Raw genomic sequence first — 21,003 nt, 5'->3', positions numbered from 1 at the left:
TCCTTTGTTCTTCCTCTTGTCTGGAAACTGATTTTTGAGAGAAGTACAGTATTGCTTCTCACAAGCATGATGCTGTAAGCAGAACTCCAGAGCGCGTTCATTTTTACATAACTGAAGCTTCACGCTTGTTGAACAATGCTTCATTTCCCTCTCCACTTGTATGAGTTTGGCTATTTCAGATCCTTCATGTAAGATGGATCATGCAGTGTTTGGTTTTTCCATGTAGTCATATATGCTGACAACTCCTTTTAAATGCTAAATAGCATTTCTTTTTATGGATATACTATAGTTTTCTCATCCATCCATCCATCCATCCATCCATCCATCCATCCATCCATCTATCCATCCATCCATCCATCCATCTGTCCATCCATCCATCCATCCATCCATCCATCCATCCATCCATCCATCCATCCATGTAGCTTTGGGTTAATTTCTTCTTTGGCTGTTGTGAATGATATTGTAATAACTGCAGGAGAGCAGATGTCTCTTTGAGATACAGACTTCAATTCTTTTGGATATTGATTAGTTCATCTTATAGTAGCTCCATCTCAGTTTTTGAGGACCTTTCATACTGCCTTCCACAGTGATTGCATCAGTTTATATCCCCAGTACGCAAAGGTTTCAGTTCCCATCCCTCTCTGAGTTAGTGTCTCACTATGTAGCCTTGGCTTGTCTTGGAACTCACTATGTAGATCAGGCTGGCCTTGAACTCACAAAATCCCACCTGCCTCTACCTTCTGAGTGCTAGAATTAAATGCATGGGCCACCATACCAAGCCCAGTGTTTCTCTCTCTCTTTCCTAACACATGCTTTCATTTTTTGGTAATAGCTATCTTAACAGGTATAAGGTGATGCTTCATTAAGGTTTTGATATGAATTTCTCCTGATGATTAGTGAGAGCCTTTTTCATGCACCTGCTGATCATTTGAATGCCTTCTTTGGTGAAATGGCACTCAAATCTTTACCCATTCAAGTGTTTTGTGTGTGTGTGTGTGTGTGTGTGTGTGTGTGTGTGTGTGTGTGTGTGTGTGTTTGAGTAAAATTGTCTTTTAAAAAATTTTCTTCAGTCTCCCATTTGAGTGTTTTGTGTCTTGCTGAGACTCTGGTCTGTAGGTGTGAAGGTCATGACAGAGGTCACAGCAGGGGCTGGAGGTAGAAGGTTGCAATTTGAGCTTCACTGGCCTGTTATCCCCCAGGTATGGCTTCTTAAAGGCCTTAGAGTCTCTGGGCTGGAATGTAAGTGGAGGTGAAGGCATCTTTGCCCTCCAATCCTGATGAGGTTCCTAGATGCCCTTTTGCCTGGCAGATAGCCCCTCTGTAACACTCACTGCAGGGAAACCTGTCTGTAGCCAGAAGCTCACGTTTTGGGCACATGTATTGGGTACCCAGATGGTGCCTGTATTTATGAAGCCCAGCACACAGACAGGACCTGCAGACACATGGATAAATATTTTGCCTTTCTTTTTAGGCAATATTTGGATCTTTCCAACTTAATTGCTGTCAAAGACAGGATGCTTACAATCTCGGAAGCAAAGCAAACAGTGAGGGCTTCCAGGGGTGCTGTTCCTGCTGCTCCAGCCTGGCTCTCTGGCCACCACCTACATGGATTAGACTTTAGTTTCTTGCTCTTGCTGAGTGCCATGGGACCTTTCCTCTCTGAAGGACTGATTGAGCTACAGGTGGCAAGCCTATGGGGGGTGGCAGCTCATTTCAGCTCTCCTGTAACCTGTAGCAGTTTGTTGGGCCTGTTTTGAGGCTGAGAGAATTAGACCTCGGCTGAGAAATCAGTCACTCTTCTCAGACATCAGTGACAGGCACCAGTCTGGTCATCATGAGTGACATCTGATTTTGTGCTCCAAGGCTGGGTCCAGAGAACATTTTGTTTGACTTTTAAATTATTGCATGTAGGGCTACAGCAGTTAACTCACATAGTTGTGTGTGTGTTTGTATGTGATTCTGTGTTTGTATATGTGCATACATGTGTGCAATGGGTGCAAATTAGATAAGGGCAGCCCTTCTGGTAAGGGGACTCCGTACCCTTGCCCCACCCAAGTGCAGGGTTTCAGAAACAGAGCAGCACTGGCTTTTAGGCACACAGATACTCTGGAAAGTTCTGCTGTACAGACCACAACCTACCCTACCATAGCAAATCAACCCATTGCTGGGAATTCTTATTTTAACCATTTGCTCTTTATATCAGCTTCTGGTCTTTTCGTTTCTACTCCTTTAATCTCAGCAGAAAGAAAGTCCCATTGACCTACATTTGCCAAGTATACAGAAGCGCTGATCTGTGATTCCATATGGTTAACTTTTGCCTCACTGTGATTGGCAAATCTCTCTCTCTCCTGGTTCAGATAGAGTGTGTGCTACATAGCCTCTCAGAGTTCTACAACAGTCACCCCTTTTATCCATCACACGTTAATTTACCCCAATTAGTTTGAATCCCTGCATGCAATAAATTCAGCTGGACTCCGTACAGTGTGGCCTCCCAAAGGCTGCCTCGCGTTAGTCATGCATGTCTTCAGAGTGCATGGTGTTGGTGTGTGCCTCATGCTGGAGGCAGTGGAGGTAAATATGAATGGCTAAAATAGTAAGTATCCTTGCCCTTGAGAAATGAAAACTCTAGTGAGGAGGGAGACTTGTGACCAGATCACAGGCAATGGTGTCTTCCCTGCGGAGAAGGTAGAGGGGAGAAGTGAGCCCAGCACCCAGGACCAGTGTCTTCCTGATGGAAGGGATGGTTTTGCTGGGAAATTGCCATGTGATGTCCTCTCAGGATCCCTCAGGTCATCAGACTCCTGGGATGAAACACATGGTCACATTTTCTTTGTATGATATTGGGGAGGAGGTAGGCGAATGGAGGGAGTTCCGGGTAGACTACCTTGAGCTCTAATTCTGGCCAAGTCACACAATCTCCTCATCCCACCACTTTCTTATAATGTGTAAAGTAGGGAGACAATAGTGAATAGTGTAACATTCAATGATGCCATACAGTGAACTAAACAGAACATTATCCCTGTCAGAGTTGTTGGGACAAGTGCAGAACCCAGGAATGGACTCTAGATGTGTTAAAAAAATGCTGGTTCCTCCAGCTTTCAGGGAGCCTGGATAGGGTGTCCCAGTTGTTTATCCCAGGGTGTTCTGTATACATGTCTGTGTGCTATTACATATGCAAGGTTGGAAACCACATAAGTGTGCTGCTAGGTTATTTTTGTCATATATAATCTAGTGACAAGGACATGTTTTGAAAAATCTATCCTTAGGAAATTTTGATCTGCTTTGTGAATTCTATAGAGTATGTTTCAATGAACTAGGATTGCCATGACATTGGACATCAGCAAGTACTGTTATCTTAAGGGACCTCCATCTTGTCTGTGGCCTGGCTTTGTCTGAAGCCCTGTGTTGCATATTACTGCCATGAAGAAAGACACAATCCAGGGACATTTTCAAAGTAGAATTTGATGACGAGGAAGCAAGGGTCTCCCAGGGAGGAGGTGGCTGCAAAGATGATGTAGACAGAGGGGGAGATGATGCTATTAATAGATATTATTCAATTAAAGTGCATGAGGTACAGATTTGAGTTGAGACAGTGGGGACTGGCTGGTAGGTATGATTTCTAGACCAGTCAGGAGAGGAGGGCAGGCTGAGGTATGAGGAGGTGTGTTGGGGTGAGGAATGCCAGGACATGTGAGTAGCCGCAGGAGCTTTGTAGGCTTAACCAGAGTTAGAGGGGCTGAAAACAGAGGTACAGGGAAAGAGTGTATACCACTCTCCCAAAGTTTGTCTCCGGATAGAGGCTGTCCTGTTAGAGGAATGTCCGCCAATAACTGGCAACTGGGCAGTTGTCCAAATATGATTTACAATAAGGCATCGGTTTCACAAGGCTTTCTGTAAATTATTGCACTCCGCCAATTGCCAAGTTCCCTGCTGACAGTGGGCCAGGGGGGTCAAACAATTCAATCAGGTGCCACCAGTTATAAATTGAAAATCAGTGGGGTGCAAAATGGATTACCATCAAAATCCATTCAGGTGAAAAACCAAATATCAAAACCCCTAACCTTTAAAAAAAAAAAAAATCCCACCCTTTTCCTGATTCTTCACAATGCCCTGACACTAAGTTTTTAATATCCCCTAGATAAGCAAACGTCAATAGAAACTCGAGGAGGAACTGGGAACTTGCAAAATGTGGTAGGTTCCAACTTAATCCTCTGGCAATTCTGTTAGATTCCAAGATAGCAGTCCTCAAGACAGGACAAGAACCACATGGAAGTTTAAGTGTTTTAGCCGGGCTCTAGCATGTGGGTTCTGTGTACCTGGGCTTAAGTCTGAGAAGATGTCTTTCTCTCAAGTTCCTATGGGATGCTCATGCTGGTGCTGGGAACTTTAAGGACCTCTGCCCTAAGATGTAGGACCAGTTCAGCAATTTGAGTAGCACAGCAAGCTGATTAATAGTTACTTAACATTATTTCTTTTATTTCTGAGGTTATAATATAAGTACACCATTTTCCCCTTCCTTTTCCTCCTTCTGAACCCTCTCACACACCCTTCCTTACCTTCTGGCCTCATTAATTGTTGTTATATGCATGTATGTGTAAGTATATACATGTTTATTCCTAAATATAACCTGCTCAGCCTGTACAATGTTACTTGTTATGTATGTGTGTTTTGAGGACTGGCCATTTGGTATTGGGTAACTAGTTAGTATGCTCTTCTATGGGTAAGACGATTTCATCCATGCTCAGCGTTCCTTAGTTGTCTGTAGTTATTGTTTGGGGTTGAAGCTTTCCTGAATCCACCTTAGCATGTCTATTGATGCTCTTGTTCAGCTCATGATTTGGCACTCATGTTGGTGAAACTTTATGGGTGCGGCTTCTGACGTCACTAGGAGACATGGTCTCACAGCAAACTCCCTGACTCTGGCTTTTATAATCTTTCTTCTTCCTATTCCAAAATATTCCCTGAAGTGGGTGCTGTTTTTTTAGATGTATCTATTTGGATTGGGTCCACAACCCTGCACTTTGATTTATTATAATTTTCTATAATGATCTCTGTCTGTTTCAAAGAGAAGTTTCCTTGATGAGAGGTGAGAATTACACTTATCTGTGGGCCTAAGGACAAAGATTTAGAATGTAGTTAGGGAGTATGCTGGACCAGGTACTGAGTCTGTGGTTGGGCCACAATTTTGTTTAAGAGACAGGAGAAGAAAATAGCTCAAAGAAATCCAGACTGATTTAAAAGCCTTGTGTTCAGAAGTGAGGTTAGGAGGATGGAGAGAAAAAATAGAAGGCAGCCTTCCCATCCTATTCCCGTTCTAGATGACTAGACACTGAAAGCACAAATAATATCAATATCACTAGGGCTAAAGCAAGCTCTCTGTCCTGTGTGGAAACAAATTTATTTGACTGCAAATTCCTTTTAAACTTGAAGTTGTGTGCACGTGTGTGTGTGTGTGTGGTGTGCATGTGTGTCTGTAGATGTTTGTATGTAGTTGTGTGTGTAAATGCATAGGTAGGCAAGAGGTCACCCTCAGGATTAGTGATAAGTATTATTCCTCAAGTGCCATCAACCTTAGATTTTCTTAAGGGTAGGTAAACATGGACACCACTTTAAAAAAAAAGCTTCTAATAGTCTGAGTTTTGAATCTTCCAGTGTACGTGTGGCCCCAGAGATGCATTTTCTAAGTCAGCTCCATCTAACTGTAGCTTTCCTCACTTGTTCTTTTTGAGCCAAGCTTATTGCTCAGTACAAACTGTAGCTATCATCAGGTCCAACACAAAGCATTCCTCTTTCTTTGGGATGGACATCTGGATCCCAGGATGCTGAAGATGTGGTGTGGTAGTTTGAATAGGAATGGACCCTATAGACTCATGTGTTTGAATACTTGGCCCATGGGGAGTGGCACTATTAGGAGGTGTGGTCTTGGAGTAGGTGTGGCCTTGTTGGAAGAAGTGTGTGTGGGGGGTGGGCTTTGAGGTCTCTTATGCTCAAGCTATGCCCAGTGTGGCACCCAGTCTCCTTTTGCTGCCTTTGGATCAAGATGTAGAACTCTCAGCACCATGTCTGTCTACATGCCTCCATGCTTCTTGCCATGATGCCAATGGACTAACACTCTAAAACTGGAAGACAGCCCCACTTACATGTTTGTTTGTTTGTTTTAAGTAAGAGTTGCCATGATCATGGTGTCTCTTTACCGCAATAGAAACCCTAACGAAGACAAGAGGTCCCTGCCTCATTCACACTGGATTTTCTATTTCTCTCTTCCAGGAGAAATTGAGAGATGCACGTACATCAAGTACCACTACTCCTCAGCAACCATCCCCAGGAACCTCACGTTCAACATCACGAAGACCATTCGCCAGGATGAGTGGCATGCCCTGCGTAAGTGCAACTGCGTCTCTTTGGCTGGGACTGTACTGTGATGTCATTTGGGGGGCTTTGCGGGGTAGGGGTGTTGCACATACCTTCTGAGATCTATGGATGGTCTCAGAACACTGGCATGATCGACTATCTAGGAGAACCCACATCTATGGGTCAGAATTGACTGAGTTGGTTCTGACTGCATTGTAGATTTGTGGAGTTTGTTTTAGATTTTAAAAGACCAAACCAACCAAACAAAACTCAAACCATTATAGTGTGTGATCTTAATTCATTCTCCTGGTAGGCATCTGAAATTTCACCTACCTGATGGGATATGCTCTTGGGACTTAACTCTAGCTCATCTCCAAGTTGCTTGAAATCCTATTGTGGCAACCCGCAGTCCCTTGTGTACTCGTTTGTAAAGGGTGAGGGACACTCATGGGTTCAGGCTCTAACTAGAGGATTTGCACCTAGGTGGAGGTCATTAAGCAGGAGGGCCTGGCTCTGCATACAAGCTTCTGTGTGCCTTCAAATGATAGCAGCTGGCCTGTGTATGATCACTCAGCAAAGAGCAGAATATCTATGCCTATTGGTTTGGGAATTTCTAGTCCAGGGATCCTTAGAGACATACATTATGATGAGAGAGTGACTTAATGAGCAAACAGAGTCGGTTAGTTATTTTTACTTCTTCTTCGTGGGAATCCACTGCCTGTTGGTGGCAAGAGAGCTCTCACTCACGGCTGGCCCCATTTATCATGTTGACTTGTCCACCCTGTGAGAAAACATGATGTACTTCTATTGGTTTTGCCAGACATTCTTCCTACATTATTTTCTTCCACCCAACTTCCAAAGGATTGGATCAGATTATAATTGCATAAACATGAGCTTTTAAAAACTCAAACCCTGATAGTCAGGCTCTTTAAGAGTTGAACTCTGAAGAAGACAGTTCTTTAGGCTAGAGCATTCTTCTTGTCTTCATCATTATCTTCTTGCCTGGTTTTGTCATTGCATGTGTGATACCCACCAGCTGTAGTCCACTCTTTGGCTTGACTTTATGCAGCCACAGCTGGGGGTGGGAAATGGCGACATGAAAGAGAGGAAGCAAAATTAAAATAGAACGTGCTCTGGTTTCAGGAGGAAAACCACACCAAAAATGGGTATCCAAATGATAGCCTCTCAGTGTTTCTGGTTTGTGATGACAGAGCAGGTGCCAGAGGATGGCCCTGAAAACCACACTGTTGCTACTTTAGAGGCACTTGGTAGCATGTGAGGACACAGAGCTAATGTTCAAAGAGTGTCCCCATGTGCTAGCCATTGAGCTAAGTATATCACATACATATTCAATTTAATGTGAGATTGGCCTTAGAGACTCTAGTAATCAGGGTTATTAATTTTTTTTGGATGGTAGGCATGGAAGACTCCAAATATAGAAATATATGGTGATAACTTCTGATTTTTCACAATCCACCAGTCTAGTATAGTCACTTAAAAGGATCTTCAAGGTGCATAAGTCTTGTTGATTAACCACACAAGTATAATAGATTCTGGAATTCATAATAAGATTCAGAATCTAAGAGGGGAAAAGTTACTGACATTTCCAATTCAAATGAACTCAAATCTGACTGAAGTTGCTGGGGTTCCCTACATGCCAGGCATATGCTGGATATCAAGGCCATGGCTCTTTTAAGGAGCTGGAGTCTAGGGGTGAAGAAGGATGGGGTTTGGAGAGAGACATTCACAAAGCAAATAATTACAAGGCAATGTGATAATTACAGCATAGTAGAATTGCTTCAAGCAATTAAAATAGTTTGTGGGTTTTTTTTTTTTTTTTTTTTTTTTTTCAGCCAGAAGGAGAATGATTTCAGTGTGAATTGCAGCCACTTTAAGGGAAGCCTGGTAAACTCCATTGGCTGTGGCCATGGTAGATGTCTAGAGTTGCAAGAGAATTTCCATCATGCCATCCTTGGAAGCAGGCCGCACGGCATCAGCCAAGATAGAGAGCTTTGTGGGGGGTCCTCTTTGAGCTCCGTGTGTCTCCAGGGTGCTCTTTCTCCAACTGTAGTGCTGTTGGGTTTTGAAAAATCTAGCATGCAGCTTCTGTAGCCAAGCAGTGTGCCAACTTCTATTTTTAACAGATCAAAGCCATTTTGACGATTGATACATGCAATGTCTCTAGCCCATGGTGGTGGGTGAAGTTGACGCTCCCCTTCGGTGATGGATTCATTTGCCTCTTTCATGAAGTCGCCTAATGGGCTATTAAGCTGGCAGAGAGCATTTGCTGGGTCTGACATCTATGACAGCTATTTTAAGCCAGAGGGCGAGGGAGCATCTGTCACAGTTGAAGTTGGTCCTAAGCATAACTGGCAATGCGGGATGGTGGGGGAGCATGGTCTATGCTCATGTTAACTTCTAGAGGTCAGATTTTGATGGCATGTGGTAGGAAAGAGGCACAAAAACCTCTTTTGAAATAAAGTGGAAGAAATTAAATATTAGGAAACTCATGGGATCAGCTCTGAAAAAACGTGGGAACACCCCACCCCCCAACCTGATCTCTTGGGCTGGGGATGTAGCTCCATGATAGAGCACTTACCTAATTAGTATATGCAAGCCCCTGTATTTATCCCTCTAACTGGAAAAATAAAACCCTCATCAATGTTTTAATAGCACTGCGTGCTTTAGTAATCTAAAGGGGACAAAATTAAGTTCATCTGGTTATTATTTGATGATTTGACCTTAATATCTTATGTTTTGTAATTTTTCTCAGATAATTTTTTTTTCTTAGAGGATTTTGGGGGTGGGGTGGTTGGTAACTTGTTCATTATGAACACAAACACTTGAACAAACACTTGAACTTCTGTTTCATTTGGGTGGTACACTTTTCACTGGGAATTTGTGTGTGTCCTGATCACTGGCCCATTATAGAAAAAAAAAAAAAAAGCTTTCAAATAGGAAAAGGCACAATTTGGCTTACAGCTACCTTATATGTTTTGAGAAGTTAACCCGACCAATAGGAAGCTTAACTGTAGGGCTCTAGGCTCTTCCATCTCATGGTGGTATGCACAGCAGGTGAAAGGATAAAAAAAGGACCTGTAGGGCTTCCAGATCCTAGTGTGGGACATGCTCGCCCCATGGTTAAAGGCTGTAGGGGTGTTTATGCGTGTTTACACGTGCACAAGTGAAGGGAGCAGAGGAGCTGTCCTCATGTCCCACTGCTCTGGGTGAGGTATGACAAAGGCCTAACCTTAGCTCGGATGGCAAGTGTCAGTGAGATCTGGTGAGTGTCTTTTTCTCCTCCTTGCCATGGGAGATGGCAGAACTCCTTCTAAAATGGACATGTGTGTTCCTGGACCACTCAAGCCTGGCTGCCCTTCTGTGTTACTGACTCGCTCCAGTCCCAGCCCAGGTGCGTGGCAGAGGTGAGCCAGTGACCTTTTTGGACTAAAGGTGTTCTGTCCTCCTCAGTCCGATATCCTGCCATTTCCAGGACTGGAGCAGGACAGAACAGTGTCACAGTGGCTGGCCATCAAGGAGTGGACAGTGGCCTCAGAAAATGAACCTAACAAATGCCAGTGTTTGGGTCAGTTGTCTGGTTTAATGCTCTGCACATGACAGAATCTGATTACTGGTGGCCAGGAGAAGCTGGCAGGCACTGCTGTGGCATTGCAATGGCTATCTCCCTCCTCTCACTAGATACACCCCTGTGGAATTTTCACAACCTAAAATCCAGTCTGAGGGGCCAGCACTTGTTTATTGAATTCTGTGTTCTCATGCACCCCTGCCCAAAACCCTGGAGACCATCCCAAATGGCTCTACCTTTGTCCTTCCTATTACTGTGTCCTCTGACCTGTCCTATCTGCACAGTCAGTTTCTTGCACACTTGCTCAGGGGATAGCAAGGACAGATGTGTGTGTGTGTGTGTGTGTGTGTGTGTGTGTGAGAGAGAGAGAGAGAGAGAGAGAGAGAGAGAGAGAGAGAGAGAGAGACAGAGACAGAGACAGAGACACAGAGAGAGACACAGAGAGAGGCCTGAAACAGAGACCCATCAGCTGGGGTGGCTGGAGGTGCTGAAGCTGCTGGGAAGACACAGACACTTGAAAGATGTGAGAAGTTTGGCCCTCCTGATCCTGACTTCTTGATCTACCTGGCAGAGACTCAATGGCAGCTGTGCCTGAAGTCCCCAGTGAGAGCCCCAAGACTCAGTCAGTGTGTCTGTGAGCTCACAATTCTGTCACTCGGCTTGAGGTGGGCCTGTAAGATGGAGGTCTCAGCTCACAGTTGGTTGCCTCTGGCAGTGAAGATCAAGGAGCTGGGATTCCACTCCTGAAATCAGATCTGTATTATTTTTTGAGAGGCTGAGAGCAAAGGAAAGTAGACTTTTTTTTTTCTTGAAGCCTCCTCCTGTCAGAACTGAGGGTTTGACTAATTAGATTGGATGGCCACATTGCACATTTTCAGATGGCTGGGAGGGAACTAAGAGGAAGGGGAGGGTAAAGGGAAAGAAGTAAGGAGGAAGGAGGGAAGGGGAGGGAAGACATCCCTCTCTTGACTTCCTGGCCTCAAGCTACAGCCACACCCAACGTGTACACACACACACACACACACACACACACACACACACACACACACTGGCCTTGAGGCTATGCCCCAGGTATATAGAACGTGCCACAAGACCCAGACAAGCTGTGCTCACCTCTAGTGTGGGAGTCCTGTATCTTCCTGTATTGCAGCCGCTTTATCAGTGTGACAGAGAACATTTGTGCTACATGGTGATCCATGCTGTGGCTAGGTGTGGAGCATGCAGGGAAAGTCCAGCCTGTATCAGAGAGGGAGAAGAGAGACAGGAAGGAGGGAAGAGAGCAAGACAGAAATGGAAGCACAGACTTTGCACGGGAGACAAGGCATTGTAATCAACTGTTGCATCGTTCATTCCTGGGAATTGAAACATCCATCCTGGAGGGAGGAGAGAAGTTCATGCAACTAATCAGGCGTCGGGAGCACAGGATGTTACAAGATTTTACCAGGTTTACTTAAGCAGCACCAACTGTGGCAGAAAGGAACCACTCCCACCATCAGAATTGCAAGCTACGCAGGGTGGGAACTCCAGGGAAGGGGTTCTGTGAGTTGTCACTTATGCTGGGGTGACTTTTCAGTGATGCAACCATCTCTGAGTCACCTATGCTCCACTAAGTAACTCCCCGTCTATGCTGCTATAAGTAGCACCACAGATAATCTCATGGGTGCACCAAGATAGATGGGTGGAGCTGTTTCCTTGCTTTCTTGTCAGAGTACTATCTGGGGTGAATGGATGTTTGTTCACCCACACCAACAGCAAGGCAGCATGGGCCTGCTGCGAAGGGGGACAAGAAATCACAGCTGAGACATGTCATGTTCACAGCAGACACCAAATGGCTGCTTACTTCCTTAAAGCTCTTCTAGGTCTGCTCAGTTTTGGGGGAGCAGCCCTGCCCATGTTCACATGTGGGAAGATGCTATGAAGTGCTGCCCTTTCTGTGTAGGCCATACCTGATCTGCCTCACCTGGCCTCTCTACTCTCATCCTCACTGTCTGCCCTTTCTAGACACAGACAACCTGCTTTGAGTCTCCTTCCCCCCACCCTCAGTCTTGCACTACAGACAGTTTGCTGTCCCTCTCTGTGACACTGGCCTTATAACCCCAGGCTTTGATCTTTGCCCTGTGTCACCTGACTTTGCCACTGGACTTGATAGTTCAAATCAGTCTGTATACAGCTGTTCTTCATAACTTCTTCCTAGTTGGACTTCAGACTTCCACACCACAGAGCCGGCTGGATTCCTGGTCCATTCTTCCTCTGCCATCCCTGGATGGTCAAGTAGATGTTGTAGACCAAGGAGCTTGGGATGAAACTATCAATAGTCACGATTCACTAACCACCCCTTTGTCCAAATGGGCTGAGGTGTTATGTTGATTCCTCCTCAGAAGAATCCAGTCTGTTGCTGTGGCTCCTTTGCAGATAAAGAAACCAGACCAGGGAGGAAGGAGCTAACTGGAGATCCCTCTCAGCCTCAAAGGAGTCTCAGAGGAAAGACTCAGAATCCTGGACTGAACTTTGGCCCTGTAGCATTTTTTCCCCCATTTCTGTTTTTGGCTTATGTTATGTAAAACAGCCTAATGAGGTAAACATCCCAGACAGTAGCATCTTAGGTCCCCTGCAGTGTCAGCCATTTTCCTTCTTCTCCTTCTGCTTCTGTGCCCAGCTAGTGTTCAGCTCTCACTGTGTACAATCTGTTGTGAGCTGTCTCTTGCTTGCAAGAGCAGCATCCAGAGGGGTCTTTAGGAGCAAGAAACCATCTCTAGAATTGGGAAAGCTTGGTAGCACAAAAACACAACCAATGAGGCCTTGCTATATGTTGCTTGGTAACGAAAAGTCCTTGCTTTTTGCAAACCATTGCATGTCTCTCTGTCCTGGATCCTGCAGGGAACATTGTAAACCTTTTGGGACATCCAAATAGCCTGCAGCCCAGAGGCTGCCCTGAGCCTGTTCTCCCAGCATTCCTGTGGTGTTACTGCAGCAATCCAGGCAGAGAGAGCAAACCGTTAATAGGACATTGCATTTAGAAACTCAAACAGGGACATTTCTTCCCTCACAGCACTGCTGCCTGCCCAGACGTACTTCTTTGTACTTTATTTCACTCTCTTGGGATGTTTTCCATAAAGCACATCCCCTAATTTGATGAACCATTTGACCTTCTCTGGATAGCATTTTCTAAATTGACTTTTTCAGGGTCTGACCCGAGGAAATGAGGAGGGAGGGGACCACAGTAGCATGAATTCATGAATGGTAGTACATTGAATTCATTAACACACATGTAAATGCCAATTCACCTGCTTAGCGAGTTGGAGTGGTAAAAGTCAATGCTGACAATGGGTTGGCAAGAGGGAGGGTTTGTTTTTGTGGGGTGGAGAAGGACAGAGGTCTGGAGTAGGAGTGGAGAGGAATATGGTACGGTCTTCTGTGTTAAAGACATCCATGTACTGAAAGAGATCTGAGACCTGTTGTGTTGGCATAGCTACAGCCTTCAAGCCACAGTTCACCTGAATGTGCAGGTCCAATTTTGTGGAGGGAATTAGTCAGAAGTCTGGCCTGGAGGCATTCTCACAGCATCTGCAGATTGGAAGTTGTTTTCTGGTGGCTGAGTAGACGGTTCTAGATGCCACCAGGGGGAACTGGGCACAGCCCACTGGCCTCCTTCATCTATTTGTTCATTTACTCATTCGATATCCTGGAGTGCTTTTCTCTCTGAGAACCCCCATGTTTGGTGCTGAAGGGGATATTAAAAGGTATTCCGCTTCCCAAATTGGATGATGTATTTCTAGGTGCTGGCCAGGCAAGGAATCAACCTGCTTGAATGTTTGGTGTTTGTTTATTGACTACAAAGAGTGCAAAGGACAATGTTGCCAATTTATCTATATCACAGGTCCCAACTTCCATACTTAAATCAAGGATTCATTGTAGGGGAAATAAAAGCAAGTTCTAACACAGACATGCCAGATCACAGAGGCATGAGTGAGTATTTAGAGCATGGGGGCTGTGTGGGATCTGCCTGTCCTGTCCCTCTCGTGGGAGCTGTCCAAGCTCTGGGTGCTGACAAGGGAGCTCAATATTGTAGGTGAGTCTACCCAATCAGAGTGCAGCATCCAGCACTGATTGATGATACAGTAATGAGGTAGTCCTTGGTGCTGGTTGAGTGTGCCCACACCAAGAACAGCTCAGGAATGGAATGCTGAATCAAGGCATCAATGTCTAAGCACAGAGTCTTCTGGCGTCAAGGCCAGGGTGAAGACTATGAAATTGTAGGTGTGACTGTGAGATTTAGGACACCATGATTCATTTTCTAGGAAGGAGGCCTAGCCAAGGGGAATAAAGTCCTAGTTTCCCAAGAAACCTGAAGTAAGGGGGGGGGAGGGGACTTGCAATAGAGAATAGTAGCTAAGAGAAAACTACGATACGCAAGGCAAAATGCCCATAACAAGATATATGGTCGTTTAAGTAAGAGCCACAGTTCCAGCAAGTACTAGGCTTGGTTATGGGATTAAGGAAAGGGGTTCTGAATATGGGAGAGAGGTGTCTGAGAGGCGCCAAAGCATGAAGGGTAGCAATGTTCTAACTGTGGAGTCAAAGTCGTACCATTAGTACTGAGTCTATGGCCCAGCATTCAGTATCATCTGGACATAGAAATGCACATTTCTAGGTCCCAGACCAGACCCTGAATTGGAAGCTCTGGCGAAGGGTCTCAGAATCCTGTGTGATCCTGTAACACATTCCAATGGAGAACTTTTGGACTGACGGGCATGCTGTGGGCTGTTATAGTCAGAGGTGGCTCAGGTTGGAGGAACATGAGTACTGTGTGAGGGATAGGAGATGGAGTCTACTTTACAGTATCCTCTGACACGCTGTCTTGATGTGGGTATATGGTTTTGGAGACTTAGTTCCCATCCACCTGTGCTGTGATTTGAATGAAACAGCATGGGTGAGGTAAAGTGAATTTCCTTTTCTGTATTATGTGTTTAAATACCTGGCCTCAAATCTCTGTCTTGGATCTACAAAGTATTAAATTACTCAGAGGCAGACTTCACTGTGGGAGACTGGGTTGAGTTTGGGCTCTGCTGCCTCTTTAGATACTTGACCCCAGGCAAACAGTTTTAAGTATTTTTGAACCCAGTAGATGCCAACTGAAAAACCGAGGCAGTGATTTCTGTCTGGAGACTTATTATAAAGTTTAAATGAAATAAAATGATTCATGAAAGATCTTTTGGTAACTGCACAGTCTGATGCCAACCAATATTAGACGCTTTAATGTTGGAACCAAGGAGATATCCTAGGTGCTAAGGTCCCCATGAGACCCAGGGGTGGGGGGTGGGAGGATGCCTCTGCAGTGGCGTTTCTCTGACTGAAGTCTTTTCTGTTCTGCTTAAGGCCGCCTGTGAGTGGGCTTCGCCTGCATGAGTCTATGTGAGTTGTCTGTTGTGGGTTTGCTGTCTACACAGGTGTGTGCATTGGGAGCGCATATCAAGTGTGTGTGGCATCGGAGTGGGAAGTGTGTGTGTGTGGCAGCTGAGAGTGTTATTTTGTGACAGTGGCATATTGTGAGATGAGTTTCAGAAGCAGAAAATCCTGAGTGTTTGAGCTCCTCAGTAGGATAGCAACAGCCCTTAATTTATCAGTTGTATCCAATAAGAATGCTGTTTAGACAACAACGGCAACATGTTTCTGAGAGAAGATTTATGTACTAGGTGTCTGAAAAGCAGCATTTCTGAGTTCTGGAGGCAAACACGACATGAGTGCATTTGCAGTGAAATTGCCCAGGCTCTTCAGAAAGCTTTCTTTTCCTGCTATAGCCCAGCCCTGCCTTCTAGGAGGATATAGGTTCTCATAGGTTCTATGAAAAAGGGAAAGCTTGATGCAGAGGAGGATCCTGGGGAGAGTCTTGCAGGAAATATGCAGGTGGGTAGGTGGGGTAGCAATGGGACCAAGAAGCTGCTTTATGTACAGCCTCTCCCTGGGTGGTCCATAGAGCTAGTCTTGGCAGTGGGTGTGGCTTCTGCACATTGTATTGCTTAGTAAAAAGGACCAAAACTTCAGACTGATTGATGACTAGCCTTGTAGATTGCAGCTACAGATGATTTGGGGAGCTGCCCTCCTCCTGCCTCCTGTTCTCCACTGTTTTTTTTCTCTTCTTTCCCTGGCATTGAATTTCAGTTTGAACTTGAAGGTTCATAGCAAGCCAGGAGGCCTACATAGTTCCAAGTCATGGTGGCTTCCTAAAGTAGCTGATCATGGAACGGTGGCCTAGAGGTCTTGAGAGGGAGCGTTAAGACTTCATCTTTCCTCTCCTTGTGTATGTCTCAGATCCCCTTCAAACTCACTATCCCAATTAGCACCATCGAAAGGAACTTCCTGTTGTGATAAGTGTCCGCTCCGCCAGACATGGTAGGCACAAACCGACTTGGTTAGTGAGCACTTGAAATGTGACTCCTTCACAAAAAAAGACACCAAAGTAGGGTGGAGACTCATTAGGAAGAATGGGAGGAGGCAGGGGGATAAGAAGGGGTAGTGGGTGTGCCTGTGAAAATAACCAAGATTTATTATATGCTAGCATACAATTGTCAAAGACTTAAAAAAAGAAAAGAGAGATGACGACTTTAATGAGGAAACTGAGTTTTAAATTGTATTTGATCTGAGTTAATTTAAATTTAAATAGTCACAGATGGCCAGTGGCCATTGTATCAAACAGCCATGCCAAAGGAGCAACCCTTCTATTTCTTATATGGATGCTACATCCAAATTTAAACTTGACCATGCACATATTAAAAGCACACTCTTGTAGGTAATTTAGACATCCTGGCCCTTTGTATGAGGGGAAGAGTGCTTATTTCCTTATATCCATCAGATCCTGGCATTGCAGTCTACCCTTGGACTTCCAGTACCCATAACTCCAGAACTATCTGAGGTATTACTGGTCCTTTCTACTGATTTTGGCTCTATGAAGGCAAAGAGAAGGAATACAAAGGACGGTCTCACTATCTGCCTGTGTCTGCCACAAGAAGGTTCTCTGGGAATAGCCATAGGAGGAAGAAAAAATGGGGTGTTATTTTGCAAGAGGAAGAAACTAGGCTGGGATGCATGTACCATGGTATCCACTGGAAAGCATTAGCCTACAAGCGGCCCTGCACACAGTCTCTTGATTCAGGCTGAAATGGCTGGGCCTTGATTCTCCTACATTGGTCACTTCTTAAATATGAGCTTTTGAAGTGGGATGGTCTGGAGCATGTGACTCTCTCTGTCTGTATAATCCCTAGAGAGCCCAGTACTGGAGACTGATAGAGTCTCCCAGAACCTGGGTAACAGGTCCTGTGGTGAAGTGGGCCTGCTCTGTGACCCATCCCAGTATTTACCGTGTAAGCATCCTCTGAAGGCATCTTCTAAGTTTTCTAGGAAGGTAACTGAGGTGGAAGACGTAGGAAACTCCCCATAGCTTTGGGGAGAGATGCCCTTGGACACTGAATGTAGGATGCTGTGAGTGTAGAATCCATGCTCTTCTGCCCACCCACCCCAGGAACCATTCACATCATCACCCATTGGCCCTGTTCTCCCAATGGATCAGTCCCCTCCACCTTCACCCTTCCTCCACTCTGCCCTGTTCTCCAAGCCACTGCCTAATGTAAATGAGGAGTGAGCAAGCAGGCTGCACACCCTCCATCTAAGACCTGGAACATTCAGAAGAAATGAAAGAAAGCCATTTATTTTCCACTCCTCTGTTTTTCTCCTTCATTTAATTACTGCTACCACAACAGGATTGTTTTCTATTACCTTTCATTGCAAATGTATAGTATTTCATCTACATTCTGAGTTAAAGATGCTTTTGTGGGCTACCCTACAAACCCAATAATCATTTATAATAGACAGGACTTCTTTGGAAATGGGTTCTGAATTCTAACTAAGTGACTCACAAATGAGGTTTTTTAGAATAGAAAGATGAAGTTTTGCATCTTTGTACTTTCTAGGCAATTTTGCCTCTGAATGAACTTGCTGTCTCCACTCTGCCCACACCTGCCTTTGTTAGGGAGGATCCTCCTCCCCTCCCCCCAGACTTGACACTTCCAGCCCGCTCTGTGAAAGCTGACTCCTCACTCCATGTTCTCAGCCTATAACTAGCTGCTGATACAAAATTAATGAATGTCCCTTGAGGTGCCCTTTGTTGGCTTATATGAATGAAATCCCGAAACCCAACCAAGGAACATCAAGTGTCCTTGGTGTTAGGGCTTTTTCAGTCTCCGCCTCCAGTGTCACTTCACATTGGTAAAATGAAACTAATTAATATACATTTCCCTGAGGCTCTCTGCTTGGGCACCTGGCACAAAATTAGAAGTGAGCAGTTAGAGGTGTGTGTGTGTATACTCCTGAAGCCAAGAGGCTGCTAAACACGGGTGTGGAGGTGACATATTTGACTGACATCAACATCTCTATCCATCCATCTCCTCATCACACTGCCTCACTCCCAGAACTTCAGAGCCTGCCTGGTTACCATGGAAACAAGGAAGTACAATTGTACACAAGTTGCTGCTGCCTCCTCCAAGCTTAGGGGCACATCCTCTCAGGAGTTGGGAGGAGGGGAAGGAAAAGGGCCCTTCAGTCAGTTGTCCTTGAGTATGGAAGTGGTGTAATGCCAACGGCAAGTTCCATGCCAGCTGCTCCTTTACCCTGTCAGTGTAGGACTCTCCACCCCACCCAACAGCATAGCCTGGTCAGAGTCACGTGACAACTATCATCCTCCTAGTCTATGTTAGCCTAATTTCTACCCTTAGGAACTAAAGGGAAGCTTTTTCTTTCTAGGAAGTTAAAATAATTCTTCATTGGAAGGAGTAGGTATGTCTGGCTTATGGGTAAAGTGCTAAAATCCAGCTCCTTGTTTAGCATAGCTGAGAGATGTACGATTTAATAAAAACGACTAATCCCACTCTGTTCCCTCATGAAATGGAGGCAGAGGACTTGGGATCTTGAGTGTTTACAAGTCCTAGTCAGATTTTGTACCAAGGAGCTATCTTTGGTGGTTCTTGGAATGACAGCTCAGGTCTAGCCTTCACTGCTGGTGATGACTGAGGGTGTGTGGTGTCCACAGAATTAGAGATAGGAGTGGGAATGGCCAGTGAGCCTAGAGTCTCTGAGAGTGTGAAAGAACAGGAACATCGGGTGAAGACGGTGAAGGCCAGTGCCAGAGGATGACAAGCAAATGCCATCACTGTATCCAGAGGAGACACAATAACAGGTTATAACAGTGGCATTTAAAATGGACCCAAGAATAGGCATACATTTTTTGCAACTTACTTTTAATAAGGGTTCAACCTCTCCTCTAGCCCATGACCCAGCAGAAGTAATGGAAGAGAAAAGCTATTAGGGTAGGGGAAGTAGACTTTTGCAGCAATCATTCTTTGGGGTGATCTTGATCTTCTTTCTTGGCAGCTGCAGATCAGTCCTCCAGGCAGGCAGACCCCAGGCACAAACCAGCAGTTACAGTCCAGTCCTTTTGGGAAGCAGACACCAGGCAGCTATAGTTCAATTCTAAAGAAACCACCAGGCTGGCCAACTGGCCTGAGCCAAGGCCACAGAAGCAGCAGGCTGCGGCAGGAACTTAATGAGCAGTTCTTGGGCGAGTTTCTCAATGGTGGTGTTATCACAAGTTGAGCTCAACAACACTATGTAAGGCCAAGCAATATATGTATATTGTTAGCAAAGACTAACAAGGCAGAGCAAACTAAACCAAGGTCTTCTCCCACTGCGGGGTCATATTTATTCTCCTTCATCAAGCGTCCTTTCACGTGTTTGCTATATCTAAAAATCCTTTCATCTGTGTCTGCTTTAGGAAAACAGTCTCTCATGTGTTTGGTTTAGCAAGACATCCTTTCACCCGTGTGCCCCAGCAAAATATCATTTGACATCACTAACTTTCCAAAGAACTAGAAGTTTCCACTTCACCCAAATACACCAATCGTTTATTCAAATAAGATGTGATGTATTCCTACCATTCACCAAGAGCTCTTCTAGACTTTGGATGGAAGAAACCACAACACCTGCACACATGGAGCTTTCTGTCTTATGTGATAATAATGATTAAATACTGAATGCTTAGTACAGATGTTCCAGGGACTCCGTTATGTCTTTCATTTGCATTGTGTCATAGAATCACCAACTACTATGAGGCACCTGCTCTATCTGTTTGAAACTTGAGGTTAAAGAACTTATGGAGGCGTATGAATGTCTGGGTGGTATGGCTTTATGATACCTTAGTATAGAATGGTTGGAGGAGGCTGAACCTAGGCTTTGTGAGAAGCCATCAATGGTATCCTAAGTCTCAGATGTTTCTACATAGCAGAGACATGTGAGACTCGTTTTATAAGGGGGCAAGCCCACCTGCTAAAATGGGTGTATTAATGTACATATAAGTAATGTGGGGAGAGCTGAGGTTCTGAGACTCATGAACAAGGGGCACACAAGCTCCTGGGGCTGTTTTGTAACTTCCCTGCAGATGTGCCATTCCTGATTCTTATATCTGAGAGTCATATGTATCAGTAATGACTATAGGCAAGAAACAGTAGAAACTTCTAGAACAGAAGTTGTTCTTGAAGTATAGGAACTAGTTAGATATTTTTGTTGAGCTGATACTTCATTTTTCATATCTGGAAATAATCTTACATTCAAATTGAACCCAGGCATTTGATAGGGATTGTTTCCTCCAAAACTCATGTTGATATTTGATTGACTTTACCCTAATGTTGGAAGGATGGGGCTGTTCAGAGAGATTAGATTATGATCCAGTGAAGGGTTTTACCTTTCTTATGGGACTGGATTAATTACTATAAGAGTGAGTTGTTAGCTATGTATGGTGGTTCACACTTGTAATACCTGTACTTTGGAGGCTGAGGAAAGAGGACTATAAGGTCCAGGTCAGCTTGGGCTACACAGTGAGACCATACCTCACAATCTCCACCCCACCACCCTCAAAATAAAAAAGGTTGGGTTGTTCCAAAGTAAGGATGGCCCTTGATTCTTACCTCCTTTGCATCACCACTTTGACTGTGAATTGAAGTAGCATGAGACCCTCTCTGGCA

The 21,003-nt window shown here is 44.8% G+C and overlaps 1 protein-coding gene across 1 annotated transcript in view; it reads left to right on the top strand.

The window, feature by feature from the left end:
* Tmem178b (transmembrane protein 178B) overlaps positions 1-21,003 on the top strand; it is a 368,133-nt gene that overhangs the window by 115,118 nt on the left and 232,012 nt on the right. Inside the window, exon 2 of the mRNA XM_034519416.2 lies at positions 6,268-6,381. Within this exon, the coding sequence (XP_034375307.1) occupies positions 6,268-6,381 (114 nt within the window). The remainder of the gene's footprint in view (positions 1-6,267; positions 6,382-21,003) is intronic.

The sequence above is a fragment of the Arvicanthis niloticus genome, chromosome 15 (genome assembly GCF_011762505.2).
Source record: "Arvicanthis niloticus isolate mArvNil1 chromosome 15, mArvNil1.pat.X, whole genome shotgun sequence".
In the NCBI taxonomy this organism is placed as follows: domain Eukaryota; kingdom Metazoa; phylum Chordata; class Mammalia; order Rodentia; family Muridae; genus Arvicanthis; species Arvicanthis niloticus.
The sequence above is the reverse complement of the archived record's forward strand: the minus strand, read 5'-3'. Positions and strand labels throughout refer to the sequence as shown.